General features: G+C 38.7%; 1 protein-coding gene and 1 long non-coding RNA gene across 12 annotated transcripts in view; one reads left to right on the top strand and one right to left on the bottom strand.

The window, feature by feature from the left end:
• TANK (TRAF family member associated NFKB activator) overlaps positions 1 to 15,383 on the top strand; it is a 105,431-nt gene extending 90,048 nt beyond the window's left edge. For 9 of the 11 annotated variants that reach the window (XM_065525562.1, XM_005573302.4, XM_074009292.1 and 6 more), the window contains 4 exons: positions 3,146 to 3,222; positions 3,861 to 3,976; positions 10,196 to 10,776; positions 14,559 to 15,383. In XM_065525562.1, coding sequence (XP_065381634.1) covers positions 3,146 to 3,222; positions 3,861 to 3,976; positions 10,196 to 10,776; positions 14,559 to 14,735 — 951 coding nt within the window. In that variant the 3' untranslated portion in view covers positions 14,736 to 15,383. Of the gene's footprint in view, positions 1 to 3,145; positions 3,223 to 3,860; positions 3,977 to 4,488; positions 7,605 to 10,195; positions 10,777 to 14,558 lie in introns of those variants that run through there. The other 2 variants (XM_074009297.1, XM_074009296.1) reach the window with 2 other exon arrangements.
• LOC107126896 (uncharacterized) lies at positions 2,489 to 24,132 on the bottom strand. The gene is made up of 2 exons (XR_001483914.3): positions 24,008 to 24,132; positions 2,489 to 2,713 (listed from the first exon to the last, which is right to left on the bottom strand). It is a non-coding gene; the product is annotated as an uncharacterized lncRNA (long non-coding RNA).
• Positions 24,133 to 25,206: the final 1,074 nt, after the last annotated feature.

Raw genomic sequence — 25,206 nt, forward strand, 5'->3', positions numbered from 1 at the left:
TCTTCCAACTGTTTCAGATGTGTTTATCTTAATGGATTTAGTTGAATGACTTACCCAGCGACATACTGGAAGTGTATATGAAAAGTATGATGTGTAAAACTCTTATTTCAGCATTCATTCCACAAGTTCAGCATTTCCAAACTAGTACTTGGAACAGTTTATGATGTTAAGTATTTTAAGTTTTAGTACCTTAAAATAAATTCATTTTTTGAATGATTTAATGCTTAAAATCTCCTAAAATATAATGTTCAAAATTCCCTTGCTTTCTTATTTGAAGTTATAACTTCGTCTTCCTGCAGTACAGAGCCCACTTGGATTATATTTGAGAATCGAAAGAAAAATACAAGTTATCCTTACTCTCTGAGATGCTCAGCAAACTGATTAATCTTTATTAAGATCATGCACTGAAAAAGTCTGAGTTTCTGGGAAAGTGTTGAAGTTGCCATTGATTATACTAATCCTAAATCCTTTGAAAAATTAATGATTGTTTTCAGAAAGTTGTATCAGACTGCTATAATGGAAAATAGCATTAACATGTTATGCCCCATTCTAAATAAACCCAACTTCAAAATGTCTGTCAGAAAACTGTTTAGCTTTTTTTTTTTTTTCCAAGTAGCATTTTAAGAGGTCCCTTTCTGAAAATTTTTCTTGGGTACTGGCAACTCAGAATTTTCATTTGAAATATATTAACAGGTTTATTTGGCGTGAATGATAAAAGGTGCAGTGTATTGCCTAGTACAACCACTAATACTTTTTTTCAATAACAATAAAAACAAAAATAATAGTAAGCAGAGCTGTGTTTCTAACCCCAAAGAAGCTGGAGACCTTAGTTTAGATACTTCATAGGAATTCCTTAAGGAGTCCTCCTTCACCTCCTGCCAATACACCCAAGGAATCTTTTCTTGATAAATTCACCCACATTAGTTATCAAATCTAAACATCACAGAATTTAGCATCAATTATTTACCAAGTGAGACAAAGGTTTGCCATTTTTTTCTTATCTTTTCCTTCAGTCCTCTTCATCTCCATTAGTTTTTAATACTTCTTTAATCTCAGAAGCAATCAGTCCTAGTTTATGTCAAAGTCAGGACTTTGGAATTTAGAACACTATCTTTACCACTTTCTGTAACTATCTCCAGTTTTAGCCTAAAACTACAGAGCATTACTCTTTTTTTTTTTTTTTTTTTTTTTTTTTTTGAGACAGAGTCTTGCTATGTCGCCCAGACTGGAGTGCAGTGGTACAATCTTGGCTCACTATAAGGAGGTCATTCTATTTAATCACTTATTTTATGGTTTGTTTGACCATATTAAATTGTCAAATACAAGTATTCTTTCTTCTTCTTCTTCTTTTCTGAGACAGTCTCACGCTGTTGCCCAGGCTGGAGTGCAGTGACGCCATCTCAGCTCACTGCAAGCTCCGCCTCCCAGGTTCATGCCATTCTCCTGCCTCAGCCTCCTGAGTAGCTGGGGCTACAGGCACCTGCCACCACGCCTGGCTAATTTTGTGTATTTTTAGTAGAGACGGGGTTCCACCGTGTTAGCCAGGATAGTCTCAATCTCCTGACCTCGTGATCCACCCACCTCAGTCTCCCAAAGTGCTGGGATTACAGGTATGAGCCACTGTGCCAGACCAAGTATTCTCCTAATATACCTCTTCTCTGATTTTGTTGATATAGACTTAATGATAAAATCTTTGAAAAGTTTGTTTCATATTTGTGGTGTTCTGACTGGCTGGCTAGCTGTAAAATGTTGCCTTTCTTCCTAGTCCACACTAAAATCCATTGAGTGTTCTTACTGCACAAAACACCATAGAAAAACTTTGTCTACCACTTTAAAAAAAAACTGTGAATGTGAAAATATCTTCTGATGTGACTGCATTATAAAGCTCAGTAGAGCAGTTTTAATCCAGAAGAATATATGACCTGAATGTTTGTCAAACACATGATATGCAGCAACAAAATAATCTTTATTTTATTTTGGCCTGACAATATAATGTATAAAATCACAAATTGTTTGTATTGGCAAGATTTTATTTTACTAATTTTGAGATACTATAAAAATAATACTCTATATATATTTAAAGTATTTATTTAGAAAAAACTGGGAAATAAATTGAAGAAGATACTAATTTTAAGAAAAACAAACTGAAATCAAGTCTTTGTCTTAGAGAACAAATAAGACTGAAGAAATTGAAAGAAATATTTTGAAAAGCAAGAGTGAGGTACTTAAGTGATAAGACACAATGAAGTAAAGTCTTCCATTTATAATAGCTACAATGACCTTAATTAAATAAAATCTAAATGTCACTAAAGATAGATATCCACTGGTTTGGATTTGAAATTTAACTATACAATTTTGGATGAATTATAACTTATGATTCGGTATTAGGATTCTTCAGATCTCTGGACTTGTCAGTTTATAAGCTTTAGAAAGTACACAACACTTTCTAGGTATGGTGTAAAATTTTTTAAATATTTAAGCCATAGAATACATTATTACAACATGTTCTTTAATGTTGATTTTTAAATGTCAGAATAGATGTAATACCAGTGTAAGCCACAGGGTGGGAGTGAAAGGCAAGAACTTGTGTTGAAGCAGCTTAAATACATAATTGCACCATTTTATAAACCTTTTAAATGCTTGTTGAATTATAAGGATCTGTAGCTTGGTTTTCTTTCTTCCTTTAATACAGCTGCATTCTTCAGCAAAGAATCTATAACACAAGACAAACACATTAATTTAAATATATAGGCCATTTTTACTGAATATCAAAAGAAGTAAACACATACATTTTATTTCCCCCTAAGTTTCTGGGCATATGAAGTGCTTGGTGAACAGAGCAGCAATTTTGATCAATAGTTGAATTTGAGAAATTTCTTAAATTACCAGTACCGGAAATAGTAATTGAAGTTGCCAGAAATATTTCATCTCTTCAGACTTTCCTTCTTCATTTTCCTTTTTCATTGATTTTTCTCATTTAAAGAAAAAAATCAATTGTATATTACATATAGGTCTATAAGCTGTCTCAAGTTATTTTTCAATAGGGAAGGTAAATAAGTTTTCCTTTGTGTTTTCTTTTTACTTGATCTCATTTGAATTTGGAAGCAATTTAAAGTAGTAATAGTAATCATTTTGTATCTTTAAGGTAAGAAGACAAGAGGTTTCTTCTCCTAGAAAAGAAACTTCAGCAAGGAGTCTTGGCAGTCCTTTGCTCCATGAAAGGTAGTTCTACATCCTTTTTTTTGCCAACTCTTAAAAATTTTCAATACTGAAATATATTTTATATATATATATTTTTTTAAGCTTTAACAATTGCAAAAAAATAGCCTTTTAGAATAAGTGGAAGTAACCATCCCCAGAGTCCTACATGTTAAAAATGACCTAAACAAGTCATGCAGTTAATAGCAGAGCTGGATCTAAAACTTGAATTCTCTAAAGCTCTACTATTTCAATAAACCAAGTGTTAAGGCCATATTTCTTTATATGGATGGATCCTAATGTGAACTTTACCAAAATGAGGAATATTTAATATTCTATTTAAGATGTTTGCAGAGAACAAAAGTCAATGCATTGAAATTTCTAATGTGAGAATAAGACAGCCAGCATTAGTGTATATATGAATAAGTAGATATGCTAGACTATACTATATTTATGTATTAAAACTTTTAATTTATCACTTACTTTGTGCCTGGCCCTCTACAAACACAAGCTGGTTTTTGGGATATTGTCTAGGAATTAAAAAATTTTTTTTAACTTTTAAATATTTTGTGGCACATAAAATGGTACTACATAAGTTTGATTATTTAAAAAACTTGGAAATTATAGCTTTACATTTTAAAATGTTGATTTTTATTTTTTAGGGGTAGTATAGAGAAGACTTTCTGGGATCTGAAAGAAGAATTTCATAGAATATGCATGCTAGCAAAAGCACAGAAAGACCACTTAAGCAAACTTAATATACCAGACACTGCAACTGGTAAGATTTAATTTAATTTACAGTAATATTGATTTGATTGATTGAAATTGATTTCTTTTTGAATGTGAAAATATTCCTGAATGCCTATTAATTGTGTAGCATCTGTAATTTACCCCTCATCCACGTATATTTGAATGTGTACATGCTGTGTAAGTTCTGTAGTGCATTACATATGTATTTGTTGGTTTTTTTTTCTTTGTTGTATATGGTACTATATAGATTGAATTGAAAGACATAATTACTAATTATCTTAATGAGAAATCCCACCTTAAAAAATACAAAATAAATATTGACTATATCCTTGAAAGTTTTCAGTTGTTGTTTGGGGGACTTATTAAACATTAACTCTTATGTGAATAAGCGACCTTGAAGCCATACTACCATATTATATGAGCTAAGTAAAATTATAACATCAGGTTTGTTTGTAAGTTCTGCCTGAAAGTTCATTACATACACTATGGATAGATGTTTTTTTCCTGTTTTTTTTTTTCTTTTTTTTTTATTAAACACAGGATCTTGCTATGTTGTCCAGACTGGAGTACAGTGGCTATTCATAGGCGTGATGGTGCACTACAGCCTTGAACTCCTGGGCTCAAGAATTCTTTGAACTCATTTGGTTCAAGAATAAAAATGTGACACTCAAATTTCCTGAGTGCTAGTCCTGTTTAATGCACAAAATATACATTTAGTATAAAATACAACTTAGAAGGAACGTTTGTTTTACACATGTGTTATAGTATGTTTTATAAATGCTCCACCCTTTCCTAAAACCCCAGACTGGCTTCCTGGTATTTGCTTCAGTAGTTCTATATGAATAGCAAAATACAAGGGATTAGGTCTGGCAACCAAACACTTCTGCAAACAAAAGGAAGGTAAACTGATCATTTATAATGATAAATTCTCCTTTACCCTTGTGATTTGAGCTATTCTGCAGACAATTCCCAAGGGATGTGATTTACAGTTTTCACTCTGAGAGATGTAGTCTTGCTGACTAACACCCCTTTAATTAAAGATCATTTTCCATTTCTTGCAGCTCTTACATCTAGGCTATTTAAAATAATTTTGTAGTGTAAATTCACTTTTTGCTACTACTACCATTTTATATTCAGAAAAGTTACACAATGTGGTATTACAGAAGCAAAACAATCTTTGTAGATACATATAATTTGGTTCTTTCTCTCCCTTCTCCCACCTCCCCAAAAACAACTCTTTTCTTCACCTGAATTTTTGTCATTTTCATGAGAAATTGATCTTTTGTATGGACTAAAGTCACTAGGTACCTCTGAAGTAAATGAATTATTTCTGTTTAAAATATGCTAGCTATGGAGATGTAGTACCTAGAATTCATAAACATGCTTTTTTGAACATCAACATCTTTTCAAGGCATTGTAATGGTGATATATTCTTTGTTACACAGAAAACTTACCTCATTATCAGTGGCTTAATACTTTGACCATTTTTAAATTGCACAGGTCTAAATCTGAGTATGTATCTGTCAACTAGAACACTGAGTGTTTAACTTCAATTTCTTCTCCACTAAAACTGCTTCCTGATGCTTTATTTTTATGCTTTATATTAACAGTGTCACAAATAATAAATATATTATTCTCAAAATATTTTGTGCTACAGACTCTAGTGAAGTTTTGCTGGGGTCCAAAGAGAAACCAAAATAAATATTATGCTCTGACAATAGTATATCAAAAGGAGAAAGGAAAAAATATTTTTTGAAAAGATGCCTATTCATGGTTTCCAAGTATGTATGCTATACTGTATAAAAATATAGAAGAACTATTTCAAATATGATTTGCATAATATATCTGGGAAAAGGTATGTGTATTGTCCCTGTGTTATTTTGTATTAATGTTTGATGTTTGCTTTTAAATAACCAGATGATTCATTTGAAAATACTGAGTTAGTAGAATTTTTACATTTCCTTTTTATTATTACTTTGTTTTTTCTACTCATCTACATATGGCAATAGACTTGAGAAATGATAAACAAAATGTATGTTTATCCATAGCTTCAAATAAAGTACTGTTTGGTTCATAAAGGAGTGTCCAATTTCAGTAGAGATTAGGAAAGAAGAATATAGGATTAAGGGTAACAAACATCCATGAGCAGGGTGACAAAAAATCATGAGGTCTTTTTCTTTTGTCAATATACAAAATAATTATACTGAGAAGTAACTAAATGGATAGCCTATATTTAAAATTTGGAAATCTAAAAATGTTTCCCATTTTACTTTTTCCTTGCAAAACTAAGTATTCTTAAAATAGACAAAATAGAAAAGCTATTTGCTCACCTGATCATGTTTCTCAATATGGTGTCAGGATGACAAGTGCTTTCATGCATCTCATTTGAGTTTTAAGTTGTCTCAGCTTAGATTTCTAGTAGCATTAGAAATCTAAGGTTTAAATTTTTTTAATAGATATAACTCTCACTGCTTGAGCAGATTAACTCAGATTATTTTAATGTGGCTGAGTTTTATGCCAGCTAGCTTTGCTGAAAGAAAATATCTGTTTTTTTAGAGCTGTTTGATTTCTCCACATTTTGTTCACAGCCAGGATAGATCAACTGCTGGAAAAATAATTCAAAGCACATTTCTGTCAATTTGGGGACTTCTCTCTATATCTAGAAACCAACATGTTCAATTTAGCATAATGGATCAGAGCACAAATCTAGAGTTAGATCGCCTGGGTTCCAGTGGCAGATCTGCCACTTACTATTATAGTTGTGTGGCCTTTGAATTAACCTCTCCAACCAGTTGCTTCACATGTAAAGTGGGGATAATAATAGTGCCTACCTCAGGATTACTTTATTATATGAATTAATATACATACAATTATTATAATAGTGCTTGCCATGTGGAAGTGCTATTAATGTTAATAGTCATTGCCATTAGCAGCAGTAGCAGATTCTTCAGCATTCACCTTGTTCTCCTTGTGAAGATCATTTGATAAGTCTCTCCTCTTCGGGTGTTACAGAATCTGATTACCTCAACAGTTGATTTTCCTGATTTGTTATTTGCAAGTAGCAAATGTCATCTACAAAGACAGTACTGTTTCCTTGACTTTCCTGCCACTTTCAAGTCTACTGCCAGGAAGAATGACTACTCGAGAGTTAATGGACTTTAAGAACCTCAGAGGCTAAAGAAATCCAGCTAAACAATTAAGCTTGGTCACAATTACTATAGCACTTCTAGTCACAGAATATCTGGTAAATGTTGATTATTATAGTAGGCTCTGTAAGGGAGAGATTACAGATTCATTCAGAATTCGTTTGTTAGGGGCATACTACGTGCCAGACACTGGGCAGGGGTCTGGAGTTAGAGGGAAACAAAACATAGTTTAAGACCTCAAAAAACCTACTTTAATGGGAGAAAGAGAGTTATACTTGGAAATACAGTCATGTGCCAAATGACATTTTCAGTCAACAACAGATTGCATATACAATCATGGCCCCATATGATTATAATGGGGCTTAAAAGTTCATATCAGCCCAGGCACAGTGGCTCACGCCTATAATCCCAGCACTTTGGGAGGCTGAGCTGGGCAGATCACCTGAGGCTGGGAGTTCGAGACCAGCCTGACCAGCATGGAGAAACCCCGTCTCTACTGAAAATATAAAATTAGCCGGGCATGGTGACTCATGTCCGTAATCCCAGCTACTCTGGAGGCTGAGGCAAGAGAATCACTTGAACCTGGGAGGTGGAGGTTGCAGTGAGCCGAGATCGCACCATTGCACTCCATCCAGCCTGGGCAACAAGAGCAAACCTCCGTCTCAAAAAAAAAAAAAAAAAGTTCATATCACCCTAGTGACATTGTAGGTAGCTGTTGTTACATTGTATCACACTTTTTTGTGTGTGTAAATTTAGCGTAACCAAAGTGTATAGTGTTCATAAAGTCTACAGTGATGTACAGTAATACTAGGCCTAGGCCTTCACATTCACTCACCATTCACTCACTGACTCAGAGCAACCTCTAGTCCTGCAAATTCCATTCATGGTAAGTGCTCTATATAGGCGTACCCATTTTTTATCTTTTATGCCGTATTTTTACTGTACCTTTTCAGTGTTGAAATAGATACCATTGTGTTACCTACAGTATTCAGTACAGTAACATGTTGTATAGGTTTGTAGCCTAAGAACAATAGGCTATACCGTATAGTGTAGGTGTGTAGTAGACTATACTGTCTAGGTTTCTGTAAGTACACTCTGTGATGTTTGCACAATGACAAAATTGCCTAAGAATACATTTCTCAAAACGTGCCATCGTTAAGCAACGCGTAACTATATAACAGAGTGTTTCAGTCCTCAGGGCATCCAAGAGTCATGGGAGAGTCATCCAGAGAAACTTATGTCCAAGCCAAGATGTGAAGGACAAATAAGAGTTGGGCAAAGAGTGATGGGAGGGGACACTTCAGGCAGTCTGCACAGCATGTGCAAAGGTGCAAAGACAAGAGAGTGTGGCTATTTTGGGGAACTATACGAAGTTCATTATAGCCAGAGTATGGAGTGAAAGATGAGCATGGAGAGGTGACCAGGGGCCAGTAATGAACAGTCGATAAGCCTTTTTTGAGATCTGAGGGCCTTGTAGAGCCATCAAAAGATTTTATTAGGAAGGTAACGTGGTCAGATTAGTATTTTAGAAAAACTACTCTGAGAACGAGGGATGGAGGGGAAGTTGCAATGAAGACAACAGATTGGATATGAGACAAATTTAGAGGCAAGGAAGCAGTTTAAAGGCTGTTATAATAATCCAGTAAGAAAGGATGGTATGAAGAGAGGTATAAAGAGAGGCAGTAGGTGTACAACAAGATGAACCAGAGAAGTTGGTTGCATTATACTACACATATCCAAACAGAAAAAAATATATTACATTGGAATGTGCTTTGGCAAAAGACAGAGAGGTGTCATGAGACTGCCAAGACCAAAGGAATATAAAGGAAGTGACGTTTGTTAAGTGCCTACTAACCTGTACAGACACTTTGTATACCTTGTGTTCTGTATACCCTGTCTACCTAAATTTGCATCATTGGTAATGTCTCCATTTGTGAATGTTCAACAGTGCCGATGACAATCCTTAAAATATATGCATTACCAACTTCAGTGCCTTCTTTAAGGGACGTTGTGGAGTTTAATTTGGCTTTTTCTAGTGTCTCAGAATCATCAAGATGGAGAGTACTTTGATTATTGTTTTTTTGTATTGAGCACTCATTAGCTCTGTATTAGACTGTAGTGTTTTCTAAAAGTTCTTGTATCAGCTTTTTTGTCTTTCCTGTCTTTTCCTATGCTTTTAGTTCCTGTTGATATCTATGTCTGCCTTTAGCAACTCATATTCCCTTTTAATTTTTTGTTTCAAACCAGCTATGAGCTAGGGAAATACCATCAGGTTTGTTAGAATAAATCTAAAATGACAATAAGAACAAAATTCACGTATCTATGAACCTTGTGGCTCTAATTCTGGCTCCTCAGAAGCTCTACTTTCCTTCTAGCTTTTGACTGTGTCCTAGAAAGCTGAATTTGTTGGATAAGTGGCTCTAGATAAATGAGCTACAGAGGCTATTTCATCTACCAGATATTTACCTGTTATTTACAGAGGTCTTTTTAAAAAAAAGATATAAGATGAGAAAATAATCTATTCATCCGCAGTTTTCTTAACATGCATCACAATGTTTCATCCTTCCTTTGCCTTCACTGTCTTCCTTTTCCCAACTCCTGCAACCACCAGTCTTCACATGGATTATTGACAGCAGACAGTGGCTAAACTGATTAGTGATACACTTAGTTAGACAGTGACAATAATAAATGACCTAATTTTAGATATACCTAGTAAGATTTTCCCTTTTAACAACTTATTTGTCTAAGCAAACACAGTTATAGCTTCCGTTACTGACAAAAATGTTTAAATGTATACACTACAAGCAAATGTTTTTAAGCTTGGAGCAGTGTAACTGAACAAGATGCAAAGCTTACAGCAAAAGACCTAGGAAAAGACAAAGTAGTTAAATTGCAACTAGTAAGCTGTGTTTCAGTTCACCCGCTGGAGACTGCTAATATTCTGTGTAAGATGGTAGCAAATTTTAAAATCCCAGTTGTCTTCATTTGCTATAAAAACCAATAGAAAAAATAATAATAATCTGTCCAAAGCTGATTGAACAGATTTTTTTTTTTAATGATTTGAATGTGACTGTTTCTCTTTCGTGTTCTTCTCCCTGCAGAGACACAGTGCTCTGTGCCTATACAGTGTACGGATAAAACAGATAAACAAGAGGCGCTGTTTAAGCCTCAGGCTAAAGATGATATAAATAGAGGTGCACCATCCATCACATGTGTCACACCAAGAGGACTGTGCAGAGATGAGGAAGACACCTCTTTTGAATCACTTTCTAAATTCAATGTCAAGTTTCCACCTATGGACAATGACTCGACTTTCTTACATAGCACTCCAGAGAGACCCGGCATCCTTAGTCCTGCCACGTCTGAGGCAATGTGCCAAGAGAAATTTAATACGGAGTTCAGAGACCACCCAGGGAACTTTGTTAAAACAGAAGAAACTTTATTTGAAATTCAGGGAATTGACCCCATAGCTTCAGCTATACAAAACCTTAAAACAACTGACAAAACAAAGCCCTCAAATCTTGTAAACCCTTGTATCAGGACAACTCTGGATAGAGCTGCGTGTTTGCCACCTGGAGACCATAATGCATTATATGTAAATACCTTCCCACTTCTGGACCCATCTGATGCACCTTTTCCCTCACTTGATTCCCCAGGAAAAGCTATCCGAGGACCACAGCAGGTAACTGTTTTGCGTTAACAAATATATTATTATGTGTGAACACACATTTTGCCATACATGGACAGATATGCATCTCTTTTACGTTATCTGACATCCTTTTTAAACTACTGTCTAGCCAAAGTTAGGGGTTTCAGAAAAACAAGTCCTATAATAAATGACATGAAATTAGAAAAGCTGAATATGGTAAAACTATTGTAAAGTATCTTAGAATTTATGTCATTTAAAAATTCATGTTAAGCCTTATCCGTATCTATTGTGGTGTCACTTTCTTAGTTCCTTATTCAAAGCTTGTTTACTCAGGATTAATAAGATTATTAAATTTCATAGTGTGAAACAAATGCTGTTTTATTTAATAGTTTCTGTATATCATATTCATCTTTATAAGAATTCACGATCTTATGTAAATAATTGCATCTTACATTCCTATTTATCAACATAAGTGAACTATCTTTCAATGAATACTTCTACTATATCCTCAGTTATATAGTACGTAGATCTGTAGGGTTTAGTTTTGGTTTTGGTTGCTAATCTGGAAATGAACATGTAGCCTAGTATATTTTTAAAATAGTCTCTGCATGTGTATGATATCAGATATTTTATTTAATGTTTCTAAATCTCACAGACTTATGTCCCCCAAACCACTCCTGCCCTCCCTTTTAGATTCAAGTTCCATCACAGAATGATTCTTTTAGTTAAAAAAAAAGTTTAATGTCTGAAAGCAAATGAAAACTATAAAATTTTTACAAAAAACAGAAGCTTATGAAAATAGATTGATGTAAATGTCTATGTAACTTGCAAACATTTGTCTGATTTCTCTTTGCCTTGAGATTTTTTTTTTTTTAAAGTTGTTAATACCCTTTTGCTTTAAGTACACTTATAGGTTATAGACTTAAATCAGCATGCAAAGAAGGCAGTTGTCAAGCTGTGGTATATTTTAGTAGTGGGAAAAACTAGGCATGGCTGACAATAAGTTTTAATTATAACCTCACTTAGGTTCTTGTTCATTATACTTTATTTCACATCATAGTCTCTGTTATAGTTGCTACTAAATGAAACAAATTAAACAATTTCATTTATTGCAAGTAGAATTCCTGTGGAGCTGTGAAGTGCATCAGTTCTAATGCTTGTTACTTTTTTCTCTATTATATGTCTTGCTTGTTCTTTTACTAGTCTGTGCATTCATGTTTCAGTAGATGGCACCCTGCATTGTACATTTGCTTTCTATACTACAGCAAGGGAAACAGCTGGTATGTGATTACAACTTGATGGAAAAGTATTCAGCTTAAAAAATTCAGGAGAATTAGTGTTGAGTTGTCACAAGACATGGGGCATAAGGTTAGATAATTGATATTTTGGCAGAAAAAGCAAAGAAATTAGTTTGTTTTGAAGACCATGTTACAGTTTAGGATGGAAAGAATATTTCTTAAAGTGAGTTTTTTAAAAAACATTTTAAGCTATTTTATTTGTATTAATAAAGCTAGTATTATACAAGCTAGTATAAGTACAAAATTCCTGAGTTGGGCCAGGTACGGTGGTTCATGCCTATAATCCCAGCACTTTGGGAGGCTGAGGCAGGAGGATTGACTGAGCCTAGGAATTTGAGACCAGCCTGGGCAACACAGTGAGAACTTGTCTCTACAAATACATATAGATATATAGATATTTGTAGCTGGTTGTGGTGGCATGCGCCTATTGTCTCCAGCTACTTGGGAAGCTGAGGTGGGAGGATTGCTTGAGCTAGGTAGTTCGAGGTTGCAGTGAGCTGTGATGGTGCCACCACACTTCAGCCTGGGTGACAGAGCAAGACCCTGTCTCAAAATAATAATAATAATAATAATAATAATAATAATAATTTTTTTAATCCTGAGTTGTTTGTAGATAGTAACAAAGAGAAGTGAAATTTTTGGCTGCATATTTAAGAATTTTACTTTATATCAATCATTACTACTAAACATCTATTTTATATATTCAGCTATCATAACCAAGACTAAAGTGTATCAGATTATTATTGTTCTATGTGATTTTCTTTTTTACTTTGCTGAGTCAGTGAGTGGGATCCCAACTAAATTCTATGAAGAGATCAAATCTGAACTAAAAGTTCTTAATAGAGAAAAATGAATATGGACTTAATAGGTAAATTGGGAGCAGAAGATTGGCTTACCAAATTTAGAAGCTAAATTGCTTCTGATTTAATTTCTTGCTATTTTATATAAATAAGGACTATCTTTAATAATCTTTTATTTCTGGCCATATCAATTTCCCATTACAGTGATTTGTACTTTTTTGTTTAAAACTGAAAACATTAAAGTTAGACTCAAGTTAACTCTAACTAGATTTTTGCTTGTATGCTCACAGTTTTTACTACTTTTACCAAAGAAGTTTTTCCAAAGAAAGTTATTTTACCTTAAATTTTATAACATTTGTTTTAAATATTACTATTTTTGTAATAAAATTGACATTTCTTATGAAAGGAATTGAGTCAGCATTATTATAAGTCCTCCATACTGATATTTGAATGTATCTGGGTGCCTAGACAGACGTTGTATATTTATACCAATTGTACACAGCTGTCCAGTAAACTGTTTATAAGAAGACAGTGATGTCGTGAAACCCAAATGCTTCAATCGGTAATATACTGTTTATGTAAATGATTGGTTAACCAAAATGAAAGAAGTTAGGGGAAATAACAGTAACACTTGTCAGGTGCTAGACTAGGCTGTGTGACTTTAAAAACATATTAGTAATAGGAGGATAAGGGGTCTTTTTAAATTTGACTTTATGAGGTGATTAAAATACCAGAATTTAGCTGTGTCAGAGTAATTTACCTGTGTCCACATAAGAAAGAAATTTTAAAAAATAATTTGTTTTACACAATTCAGGGAAATATTTTCCAGTTAACAAACATCTATTGTGTAGCTATTATTAAGCCAAATGCTATTTCTTGTCCTTCTAGAAGTTTAAAAAAAAAAAGAATAAATGCAGTTATGAAAGGGTATTTATGTGCTGGTTATAGTGGAGGTGGTTCTATTAGATTATGACTTGCCATAATTCTTTAACCAGGCAACTATTGACAAGTTTCACTTTATTCAGCCACAAGAATGAGTAAGGCCAAACTACCTATTATATAACAGAAGCAAAGTAAGAAGTCAAAACACTGCATGTGTTAGATTTTGTTGAATGATTAAGTATTTGCATTTTAAAAAACAAATAAAAGATAACTGATCAGTGAAATTTGTTCAGTAGTTTAAAAGGAAAATTTTCTTTTTAAAAATCAAAATAATGCTGATTCATGTATGATGTATTCACTGTATCTGCTTATAAACAATAGTGAAATTGATTTTGAGTAAGACGCAATGCACACACACATCATGTCTTGTGTACTGTGTAATTAATAAAGCCCCTATAAGTTAAGGTTTTTATTGTAAAAAATAAAAGACAGAATTTAATTTAAAAGACCAGAGTATTAACTATTGTTCCAAAACTACTCACGTTGTGATCATTGGGTATTAAAAATTGCATGCTAAAGCTGCAATCTTTTTAAATATGATAAAATGCATAAGTGTGTGTCCCAAGTGGCTTTTAATCAAAGTTTAGTTGTCCCTTTTATGAAACCAAGAATTGAGTCATGTCCTTATGCTAACTTCATGGAAAAGTAATTTGCTTTTATATTAGGGAATTAAATATATATGCTCATACATAACTCATTCAAAAATTCAAATTTGAAGTCCAGTGCTATTTGAATTTAAACATAAGTAACAGATATTTTTGTTTGTTTCCTGCAGCCCATTTGGAAGCCCTTTCCTAATCAAAACAGTGACTCGGTGGTACTAAGTGGCACAGACTCAGAACTGCATATACCTCGAGTATGTGAATTCTGTCAAGCAGTTTTCCCACCATCCATTACATCCAGAGGGGATTTCCTTCGGCATCTTAATTCACACTTCAATGGAGAGACTTAAGACACATTTGAAAACAGACATACCAAGTTCTATGTGATGATTTGGGGTTTGTAATACTATAAATACTTGATTGTAAACTAAATTCAAGATCATTTATAGGAAAATCTAGTTTCACAGCTATTTGAATTGTTTTCTAGATTTACTGTATAACTCTTTCATTTTTTTAAAAGATCATTCTATTCTTTCAAGGAGAAATAAGCCTAAAAGAAGAAAAACAAAAAAAAACTGCATAAAACTGCAATCCTTTGTATTCATGTTTACAGTGCTATTACTATAATTCAAAATTACATATGTGACTTAGTTATATAATCATAATTTATGTTTATTTCAAATATCTAAGCTTATTGCTTGGATTTCTAGTGAGAGCTGTTGAATTTGGTGATGTCAAATGTTTCTAGGGTTTTCTTAGTTTGTTTTTATTGAAAAATTTATTTATGCTATAGGTGATATTCTTTAAATAAACCTATAATAGAAAATAGCAGACAACATAAACATCTTTGTAAATATCAAACCTAATACATTTCTTGTCCAGTGATAAAACAACTGGTAGAATTATTTAAACACTTAAGATTTTTAAAATAATATACATGGCTTTAATTTTACTATGTGTATAGCTACATGATGAAATTAAATATTAAGAGGTACTTATGTTGTGATCAGTAGTGTGTCCTTTGTTCTTGATATAAAAAAAAAAAAGGAAGGAATCACATTTTTAGGGAAGTTTATAAAATTCTTGTTTTCTTTTCAGTAACCTAGTAGAAAGGTGATGACCAGATTTGGTGGCATTTATTGACAATTAGTGAATCACTTTGAATTTTAGAATTATTTTTCAAACTAAACTTTCTAAAGAAACATTTGTTTTTAATGGGAGCAAATATAAAACCCTACAAGGACTATCCATATTTGTTAACTTAGATTAGAAATGTTCATATTCTTGTTGAGAAATTTGTTATTCATTGTTAGCAGCCTGATTGATAGCCACTGAAAGACATTTGAGAGAGTGGATACCAAATTCAGAAGGCTGCAAAATTTGTTTAAAATGAGACTTCCCTTTCATTTTTATTCCCTATGATTCTCGCCTTTTAGGTGTCTCTTTTCCCCTGATTCTTAAAAGTGTTTAAGGCATGGCTTCCATTTTATGAAGTAAGCATTGATTTGCAACCCTCAAAAATTTAAGTCTTCTTGAAGCAAGTGCTTTAAACTGGAGGGTGTGGGGTGGGGGAATTTGAGCAGACCTCTGTGCCCCAGTGAAGAACCTTAACTTGTGGAAGAATGAGAGTGGTGCCTCGACTTCTCCCAGTGCCAAGCACATCATATTGACATCTTCCTCACCAAGGTGACAGCAATTATTAGGTATTCACTGCGAAGGGTTCTGAGGCATGTACATCTTTCTTTCATTGCCACTAGGGCTGAATGGAAATGCCTAGACAATTATCCAAGTTTCTTCCCTTCCCCCACCTCCCGCCCACCCAGCCTCCCCTCTCCACGCACGCACACACACACGCACACGCACACAAAATTAAAAATAAAAACTTCCCAGCGTGTACCAGCCAGAATATACCACTGTACCTATCTCGTGAAAGGGGATTCTTTTTTTCCCCTGTCCTTTTCTAGATGGGAAGACTTCCTCTCAACACAGTTGACATCTACTAAGTGCTTGCTGACAACCACAGGAAAGTCTATGGCCCAGAAAGTGACTCAGAGTGTACTACTGACCTTCCTCCCCAGCCCATCCTTTCCCCGCCCCCACCACTTTTAGCAGGACTAGCAAACTCGGTTTTCTTTTGCGTTCCAGCAGCACCCTAAGCTCCACGTTGTGAGGGACAGAGACCCTTTGGGGCCACAGGAGAGGCGGCCTGGAGAGCAGCCCCCGCCCTGCTCTACATAGGAAGCGCGGGCCACCGCTCTAAAGGTGGAGTGGGCACCCGCCAGGTCTCTCCCTCTGTCTCTTGACTGAGTCGTGCAGGGGCTGCTGGCTTTTGGCATCTGCTAAGCGTGGCCGGGTAAGAACAGCTCCCAGGTAAAAAAGCTGCACACGCGAAACGCCGAGTCTGAAAAAACCACCCCCGCCGAGGCGAGGCAGTTGTGAGCGGGATGCCTGAGAAGTGGGAGGTGAATGTCCTCGGGAGGGCCCCCCCGGTGCAGCTTTCCCCGGAGGCTGAGGCTGCTGCCAGCGGGGACATCTGCTTTCTTACACTCCAGCCTGGCTCACCCCGCCCCCTCAGCCCCGGGTTGCGTGGTTATTTTACCAACACGGAGGGAGGGAGAGCTCGAGGAGGTAGAAAAGGGGTGGATAGAAGCTTATAAGATTTTCTTCCCACTCTTCGTCCCCTCCTTTCTTCACATCTTTTAACCTTCAAGGTAAAGAGTTTAGGAAACAATAAGCGTGTCCGCCGGCTTGCCGACCCGCCTTTGGCTCGCCGGGGCTCTCCGGCGCGGGGCCTTGCCCCTCTCCATCCTCCCCACGTCGGGCCGCGCTTCGGCGGTTCGGCTGGGCGCAGGGGCCGGCCGGGTGCGCCCAGCCTGTGGCGCCTCCTCTCCCCGGCTGCTGCCTCGACAGCTGCTTGTAGCTACAGTAATTAGACTGTCAGTGCTTGTTAGAGGAGAGAGGGGAAAACACGCTTCTGACAGCAGATTCCAAGACTCCCCAGTTTGTTAATTTCTAAGAGATCTTTAAAGCATTAATTGAGGTCTCCCCAACTCTCCCCTCCCGTCCCTCTCCGCAACTCCTCCCTTCCCAAAAATATCTTTAGGAGAAGCGAGTTCTCTCGGCGTGCAAGCAGTGTTTCCCGCAAAACTGCCAGCCCGCCCCCCGCTCACGCACAGGCGCACCCAATTTCCCATATACAGATAAATGCACACATGTATACGCGGAAGGTTAACTCGGCGGAGGACTCGCCCAAATAGGCACCGGGATTGCATTTAAAATAATAAATAAATAAATAAATAAATAAACTAGGAAGGAAAGCGGGGGGAGGGAAGCAGAAGTCGGGAAGAAAAGAGAAAAGCAGCAGGCTGATTACGAGGTGTCAAAACTGCCAGGAGCAAGAAGGTGATAGCAATCAGGGGTGAGAAGAGTGCGGCATTCGTGCGGGGCAACTAATTATCCGTCTCATTTGAGAAGAGCAGCATTTGAGGCAGCAGCGTTCGCCTGCTGAACGGTGACAGATTGGCGCGGAGGAGAGGGGAGGTGTTAAAACAATGGAGCCGGGCGCGCGAGCGCTGCTGCATGCTAATCAGCCCTCCCTCCGCCTGCCTGCCGCGCTCCCTCCTTCCTCCCGGCTTCCCTCCTCCGCGCTCCCTCCTCCCGCCTGCGGCGCTCCCTCCTTTCCAGCGGGCCCCGCGCCGCCGCCGCCACCCGCTTCCTGCTCCCTCGCTTTCCCGCGCGTCCTTCCCGCCGCTGGCGAGTGGAACACAGCCACCGCTAGTGAGTCCCTAGCGGGCCGGGAGCCCCCGCGCGGCCCTCCGAGCCGGCCTGGCGGAGCGCGGCCCCGCGCGGGTTCGCCTGAGGGCTAGGTCGGCGCCGCGCGCCCACTCCCCGGGGCGGTGGGGCGAGGACCCGCCATCCAGGATCCATGTCTTGGGGAACAGGCCGAAGAGCCCCGTTCTCACGCCCACTCGCTTTCTGGTGAATCTAACGCGTCGGCCAGCGAGTGCGAGTGGGAGTCCAGGCGAATTCAGAAAGGGCTAGGGACAGCCAAGGCTGGAAAGAGTGGCAGGGCCACAAAGGCCAAGAAGGGTTCCAGGACTGACCGCAGATCCCCTGCCCTGCCCCGCCCCAGCGAGGCCGCCACCCCGAGGCCTCCAGGCGCCCCCAACCCGCCCTGCAGCGGCCGCGCCCTGCTGGCCTGCGGCGAGTCGGCGAGGTCAGCACCCCCCTGCAACGCTTCCCGCGCTGCGGCCCTTAGACCCCTGAAGCCCCTCTTTCAGTAGAGCGACCGGTCCACGGTTTAAATGATCGCTGCGAAGACACATAAAGGGCCTTAACATTAGCTGTGCTTCCAAGGCCTGACCTCCTGACCCCAAGACTTTACTAAGGGGCCGTCTGCGCCTCGAGAGTTCCCTCGAAAGGCCGTGGCGGGGACAGAAGGTCCTGGAAAGAAGCGGGCCGCGCTCCCCACTGCTGCGGAGACTGCGGGGGTAGATGGGGCCAGGAGCAGATCCAGAGGCCCAGCTCCCCGCCTGGCCGCTCTGTTCTATACTCTGGCCTGAGAGAAGCTGGTCAAAAACAGCAGTGCCCTGGCCGCCCCTCCGACAAAGAGTCCATCGGAACCCGAGTCTGCTGAAAGAAGCCTTTGGAACCTGTTGATGCAGGCGGGGACCTGAGATTTGATACAACCTCCCGTTACTTTTTGACCGTAAAAGCTGATTGTTGCGCTTAAAGGACACTTTTATTCCTACCATTAAAATATTTTTACTGTTACGGTTTACATAAACTATCCTTATAAACATCATAAAACTTCCTTTCCCGTAAGCCGTGGATGGACCGCCAGAGTAACCAAATACCTGTGCAGTGTAATTGTTTCTTCTACTGACCCTTACCTTTGCATAACTTTACACACCATTAGTCCTTTTTAAAAAATCAATTTAAAATAAGGTTTGCTAAAGCTCAGTCATATATACACAAAGGTTTCATTTATATTATTCTGCTTTGTAATATAAAAGTACACAAAAATGAAATTAAAATGAGTAAATTTTGGTATTTTTATACCATCCTCATTGATTCTAGTCATGTGAAAAACTATACAAGTGCCCAGAATGAATCATTTTTCCTTTTAGAATATGCCCAGGCATACCAATAGAGTAGCTGAATGCAAACTTCAGATCTACTAAAATCATACAAAATGTTTTAAAGTTTTTAAGTTGAAAAATCTTAGAAGAGTTACATAAAGGATTTTGTGTAAGTAAATGTTAATGTTTTCTGCTTTCCACTCTTCGGAAAACTACTAAGCAGGCCTCTGCCCTTGGTGTATTACAGACTTTCCGGTGCTGCAGTATTAGCTGGCATTTGGAAAATTCCCTTGTGTCTGAATCTGTTAAAATAGCAACCTATCTAACAGCAAAACAAATTTTAACTTTATATTTATTCATGTAAACGTGGAGATTCAGATGTTCCATCAGCATCAAAATTAAGCAATTTATTAACTATTCACCAGCCTTTGCTTCATTAACCAATTCTATAGAAGTAATGTCTCTCTAAAGCTGTGAATCTATAGAGCTGAAATAAATGTAGTTCAATTCCATGTTGTTATGTATCTCACCAAATTATTTATTTTCCAATAACTTGGTTTTTATAGGCTTAGTGTAATTTCCTCTCAATCTACAGACCTCACAAATTTGCATGACTGTTTTAACGGTGTATTTACAGATAAGTTTTTATTTGCACATAAGGACAAAAAGGTGAAGTGAAATTTGGTCCCAATGGAAACCTGTTAGGTTCCCTGAACATATGGCTCATTGGGCTGTTACTTCCTTTTTGAGATCATTTTCCAAGATTTTTTAATATATACATCAATTTGACACCAGTTATAAAGAAAATATATTGGCTTTGAAGATTCCTCCACCTGGGGCATATCTCTTAGTAACACACCATGTAGTCAGGTGTACCTCTGAATGTACAGGTTTCCAGTCTCTGAAAACAGGGCATAATTTGAAATCAGTCAGAGCTGCCAGTTGATTTACACTGTCTTTGAAATTAGGTAGTTCTTTGGATTCTTAGAATGCCACATTGATTTGATTAATACAGTTTAGGGGTGACTGAGTAAAACTCTTTTTTGGAAGGCTGTGCATTTGGAATCCACAGTATTACAATGATTTCTCTCAGTAGATACAAGTGATATAAGTCTCATTTGTTGAAAGTGGGTGGTGCCAGCTTAAGACTTAAGGGGAAAATCACAGCACTTTGAAAAAGATGTAAATGTTCAATTGGTATAAAAGGGGAAAAAATTGTGCTAAAACATGTGCCTATTTCCATTATGCTTAATTTACTATTCAAAACAAGTTTTTCCTAATAAGCTCTATTGTTTCTTTCTGTTTTGTAAAATTTAATATGTGTGAGACAAAAACCAGATTCAGAATGTGAATGAAGTCTGTTTAGCGAAAGATTGTGGGAGCTTACAGTTGAAGAAGGCCTCAAATTAAAAGAAACATCACCTTCTATCACCAAAAAAATACAAAGAAGCAAGTTTCTTGGGTCATTTCTAGAACCAGTTCCTAGATTGCCAACTTCCTCCATCCTCAGAGCTCCTCATGGATGAATTCACACACTTTAAAGTGCACCAAGCACTAGAATATTCAGAATGATTATGCCACGTTTACTTACTGCATAGCTGTAGCTTTCATCTTACTGTAGTGCTCTTTTTTCTGAAGTATCAATCCCATAATAGGACTGAAGGAAGTTCTCAAACATGTTATCCCCTTCTCTTGCCTATACAGGGTTATGTCTGTCTCAAAGTCACACACACATCTCCAGAGAATCTGCACTTGATTATGCAACCCTTTGGCGTTTAACCCATCTCCCATGGTTGAATGTCCCTTTGGAATCTAGAAGGCCTGGATATCCTGGCACTTGCCCATGTGTCCTTTGTTGTTTAGAGCTTATTAGGAAAAACTTGTTTTGAATAATAAAGCATAATGGCTATTGTTAATATCCTTTGGAAGGAGTGTACAAATAATGACTTCTCACTTTAAAATAATTCAAGAAATAGTTGTTTTTAAAATAAGAAAATATTGGTCGGGCGTGGTGGCTCAAACCTGTAATTCCAGCACTTTGGGAGGCCGAGGCAGGTAGATCACCTGAGGTCAGGAGTTCAAGACCAGCCTGACCAAGAGATGGAGAAACCCTGTCTCTACTAAAAATAAAAAATTAGCCGGGCATGGTGGCATATGCCTGTACTACCAGCTACTAGGGAGGGTGAGGCAGGAGAATCGCTTGAACCTGGGAGGCGGAGGTTGCGGTGAGCCAAGATCACGCCATTGTACTCCAGCCTGGGCAACAAGAGTGAAACTCTGTCTCAAATAAATAAATAAATAAATAAAATAAGAAAATATTAAAGACTGCCTAATTCAGCTTTCTTTTTGTGTGGACAAAACAAACAATAAACAAAAAATACCCCACTGTATCTAAAGAGAATAAATGAGTCTATCACACCTACTCAAATAGTTGGAACTCAACTCAAGCTCTCCTGTCTTTTTCAATTTATTGTTTTTTCCATGACCAACCCCTACCTCAAATAAAATATAGTTTTTCACTGACTTTGTACTTTGTTTCAGAGGATGCCTGAGTCCTACCCAAAGTCTTTTTACACAAAAGAATGAACCACAGAGAGAGGAGGGGGCCTGACATTACCTGACACTGGAGTGGGGTTTATTATTTAAAGGTTGTCGGTCAGGTGAGGTGGCTCACGCCTGTAATCCCAGCACTTTGGGAAGCCAAGGCAGGCGGATCACCTGAGTTCAGGAGTTCGAGACTAGCCTGGCCAACGTGGTGAAACCCTATCTCTACTAAAAATACAAAAATTAGCTGGATGTGGTGGTGCATGCTTGTAGTCCCAGCTACTCGGGAGACCAAGGCAGGAGAATCGCTTGAACCTGGGAGGTAGAGGCTGCAGTGAGCTGAGATCACGCCACTGCACTCCAGCCTGGGGAACAAAGCCAGACTCCATCTTAATCAATCAGTCAATCAATCAATTGATGTTGTCAATTTATCACCACTCTAACAAGGGCCCCAGTCCACTTCTGCTTGGAGAAGAGGCACCTTAACTCACTGGGTGTTGAGCATCTCTCTGGCCTGCTCCAATGAGGGAAGAGCAAGTCATGGAACATATTTTTGTAGACACAAACTAACATGAGAGAAGATAAAAAATGATTTGTACCTCTAGAGTATGGAGTTAAACTTACCATAACTGCCAAACTACAGTGCTAGGTTTTTTAACTGTGAATTCTAGGTTAGAGTTTGTCTGGGGGAAAAAAAATAGCTAACCAGCATGAACTGGAAGTGAGCTTATGTATTTTCTAAAACTATCGATCTGGAACTAAAACATTCTCTAAACCAACCAAATACTTCATTTGGCCTTCACTGTCTGGAGATGGCTGTGCAGCTCAGCAGGAGGTCTCGGCCTTATATTATCTTCCCCTGAGAGTGTTGGTGAATCAACTCTGAAAACAGCACTCATTAGACAAATAGTTTCTCCATTTGCAGCTGTTAAATAGCTCTACCCGCCAGTGATAAAGGGGCATCCTGTGTGGGTGTATTCAGACCACTTCAAGCAACTGGCTTAAAAGGAAGGCTAGCTCACTGGGGATCCAAAGTATCAGTAAGGGTGATAAAGCTTGCTTGAAAAAGCTCTCTCTGACTGGGGCTGGGGAAGCAATGCAAGCAGCAGGCTTCCTCCAGAAAGGCAGCTTTCTGACTCCTCACCCTCTCACACACACTTCAATATGCAAAGACCCACTGTTTTGTTGCGTTTTTCCTGAGGTTTTACTATTGACATTGCAAAAGCCTTTTCTTTCAGCATCTGCAAGACCCTCTTTCATGAGATCTGTTTCTAAGTTAAAGCCTTTCATACATTTCAAAGCAGACTTTGCCTTTAAAGTTCGCAACTTTTTTCCAAAATAAACTAAATACCAATGGGTAACGTGGCTCCATAGTCAAGGTTTAGGAAAAATATACGCACTAATGCCGGCATGGAAACCACTGTAACTGACATTCCACTTGCAGACATGCTAGGGTACGCTCTATCGGCCAGGGATGGAGGGTTTCTGTGGGCCAGACCCAGTCTGCCAACCTTAGGAAGGGAACCCGGCTCCATTTCCTAGTGAAGTGGCAACAATGACTGCCAGTTCCTCCTCAAATATAATGTAAGGACATTTCCAAGTCGCTTCAGTCATTTCTTCCTCCTCCACCCTACCATGTGCTTACAAAAGTATGCTGTAGGAGAAACTCAATTTCTTTTTCCAGGCAAGGTTCCATTAAACATGTCCCCAATAACCTCATTACATCAGACAATGAGCCTTCCTTCTTGTATGGTTTCTTCAGCAGAATATTTTTTAGTTAGAATAGACAGATTTAGCCAATAAAAATACAGGATGCCCAGTTAAATTTTTTGAATTTCAGGTAGATAACCATTTTTTTACTCTAAGAATGCCCCATGCAATATTTGGCAACCCTATTTTTAACATCACATTGACGATCTAGATATGGAGTTGAATCTTAGCAGATTCTCTCCTAGTTTGGGGCTGGGGAAGTGGTTAGGTGTGGAGTTAATATTTACTCTTTTTCCGTCCGGAATTTTCTTTCTTCCGTTCTCCTTCCGCAGGGAACGTCTCGGGGCTTCTTGAACATCTCTCAGCATTTACTGTACGCCCCCCTCCCCTCGCTTTTGCTGATAAAATGGTTGGTGTTGTGTTTAAAGTGTTTATAAAGTCTCCTCCGTGATAACGCGAGCATTTAAGAGAGAGAATTCGTGGCACACCGCTTCCTCCCCTTCAGGGTGCCCCGGCGTCTCTCTAGCCGCCGCCTCCAGGCGGGTGAGGAGGTGACACCTAAGAATTCCTCCCTCTCACCCCTGACCCTGCCGGAAAGGGAAACTGAGATGCCGGCCTTGGGCCCCTGGGAAGCGAGGGGAAGAGGAAAGGAGAAAGCCGGGAGGGCTTTTAGGTCCCTTCCAGAGCCACACGGCGGGGCGTTGAGGGGCCGAGCGAGGCAGGCCCTTCCCTGAGGCCTGGACTGGAGGCCTCCTCCAGGCGCCGGCGATGGCCTGGGCCGCCTGCCGCCACGCTGGGGCCGCGCGCCTGGGCCCCAGGGCCCCTTTGCCGGCGGGAGGCCGGGGGGACCGACTGCTCTCGGCGCCCGGGGTGGGGGGAGGCCGGGAAACCTCGGCTTCCGGGCGAGAGGCACCCAGGCCCTTCTCAGCCCCCCGGCCGTGGCCGCGCCGGGCCTCGCTTCAGCCGGGCGATTCTTCCCCTCATTTGTTGCATTGTTTGCATTAATATGAATATCTTGTTCTGTTTGTTTTGTCTCCTGAGAGCCAATAAAGCTGTGAGTTTTTTCTTTACACCAAATGCAGCTCTACGGGCGATCAATCAATGGGTAGTCTTCGGATAATCTGTGAGAGTGAGAAATCTAATAAAGCTAGCGACTAAAAAAGGAAAACAAAATCTATTTTTCTCTTAGGTTAACTACGTCAGGATTAATGTCTTCCACTTCTGCTGCCTGAGGTGGGTTTAACTCTTGTTCTTCCCCCCTCCCCCCCCAACAAATTGATTTAAATGTCAAGATGGGAGGGGAAGAGGGCTGAGGAAAGAAAGAGGAAAGAAAAGGGATGTTTAGGAGTCTCTTAAATTTTCTGATGGTTGGCCGATTCTTTCAAGAAGAGGGAAGACGGTACTTTCTAACGTCCCAGAAAATCAGAGAAATGGAGGATTCCAACAAAATGTAGTTTGGCAAAGAGACCCTCCCTCAGTTTTCCGA

This window comes from Macaca fascicularis, chromosome 12, assembly GCF_037993035.2.
Source record: "Macaca fascicularis isolate 582-1 chromosome 12, T2T-MFA8v1.1".
Lineage (NCBI taxonomy): Eukaryota > Metazoa > Chordata > Mammalia > Primates > Cercopithecidae > Macaca > Macaca fascicularis.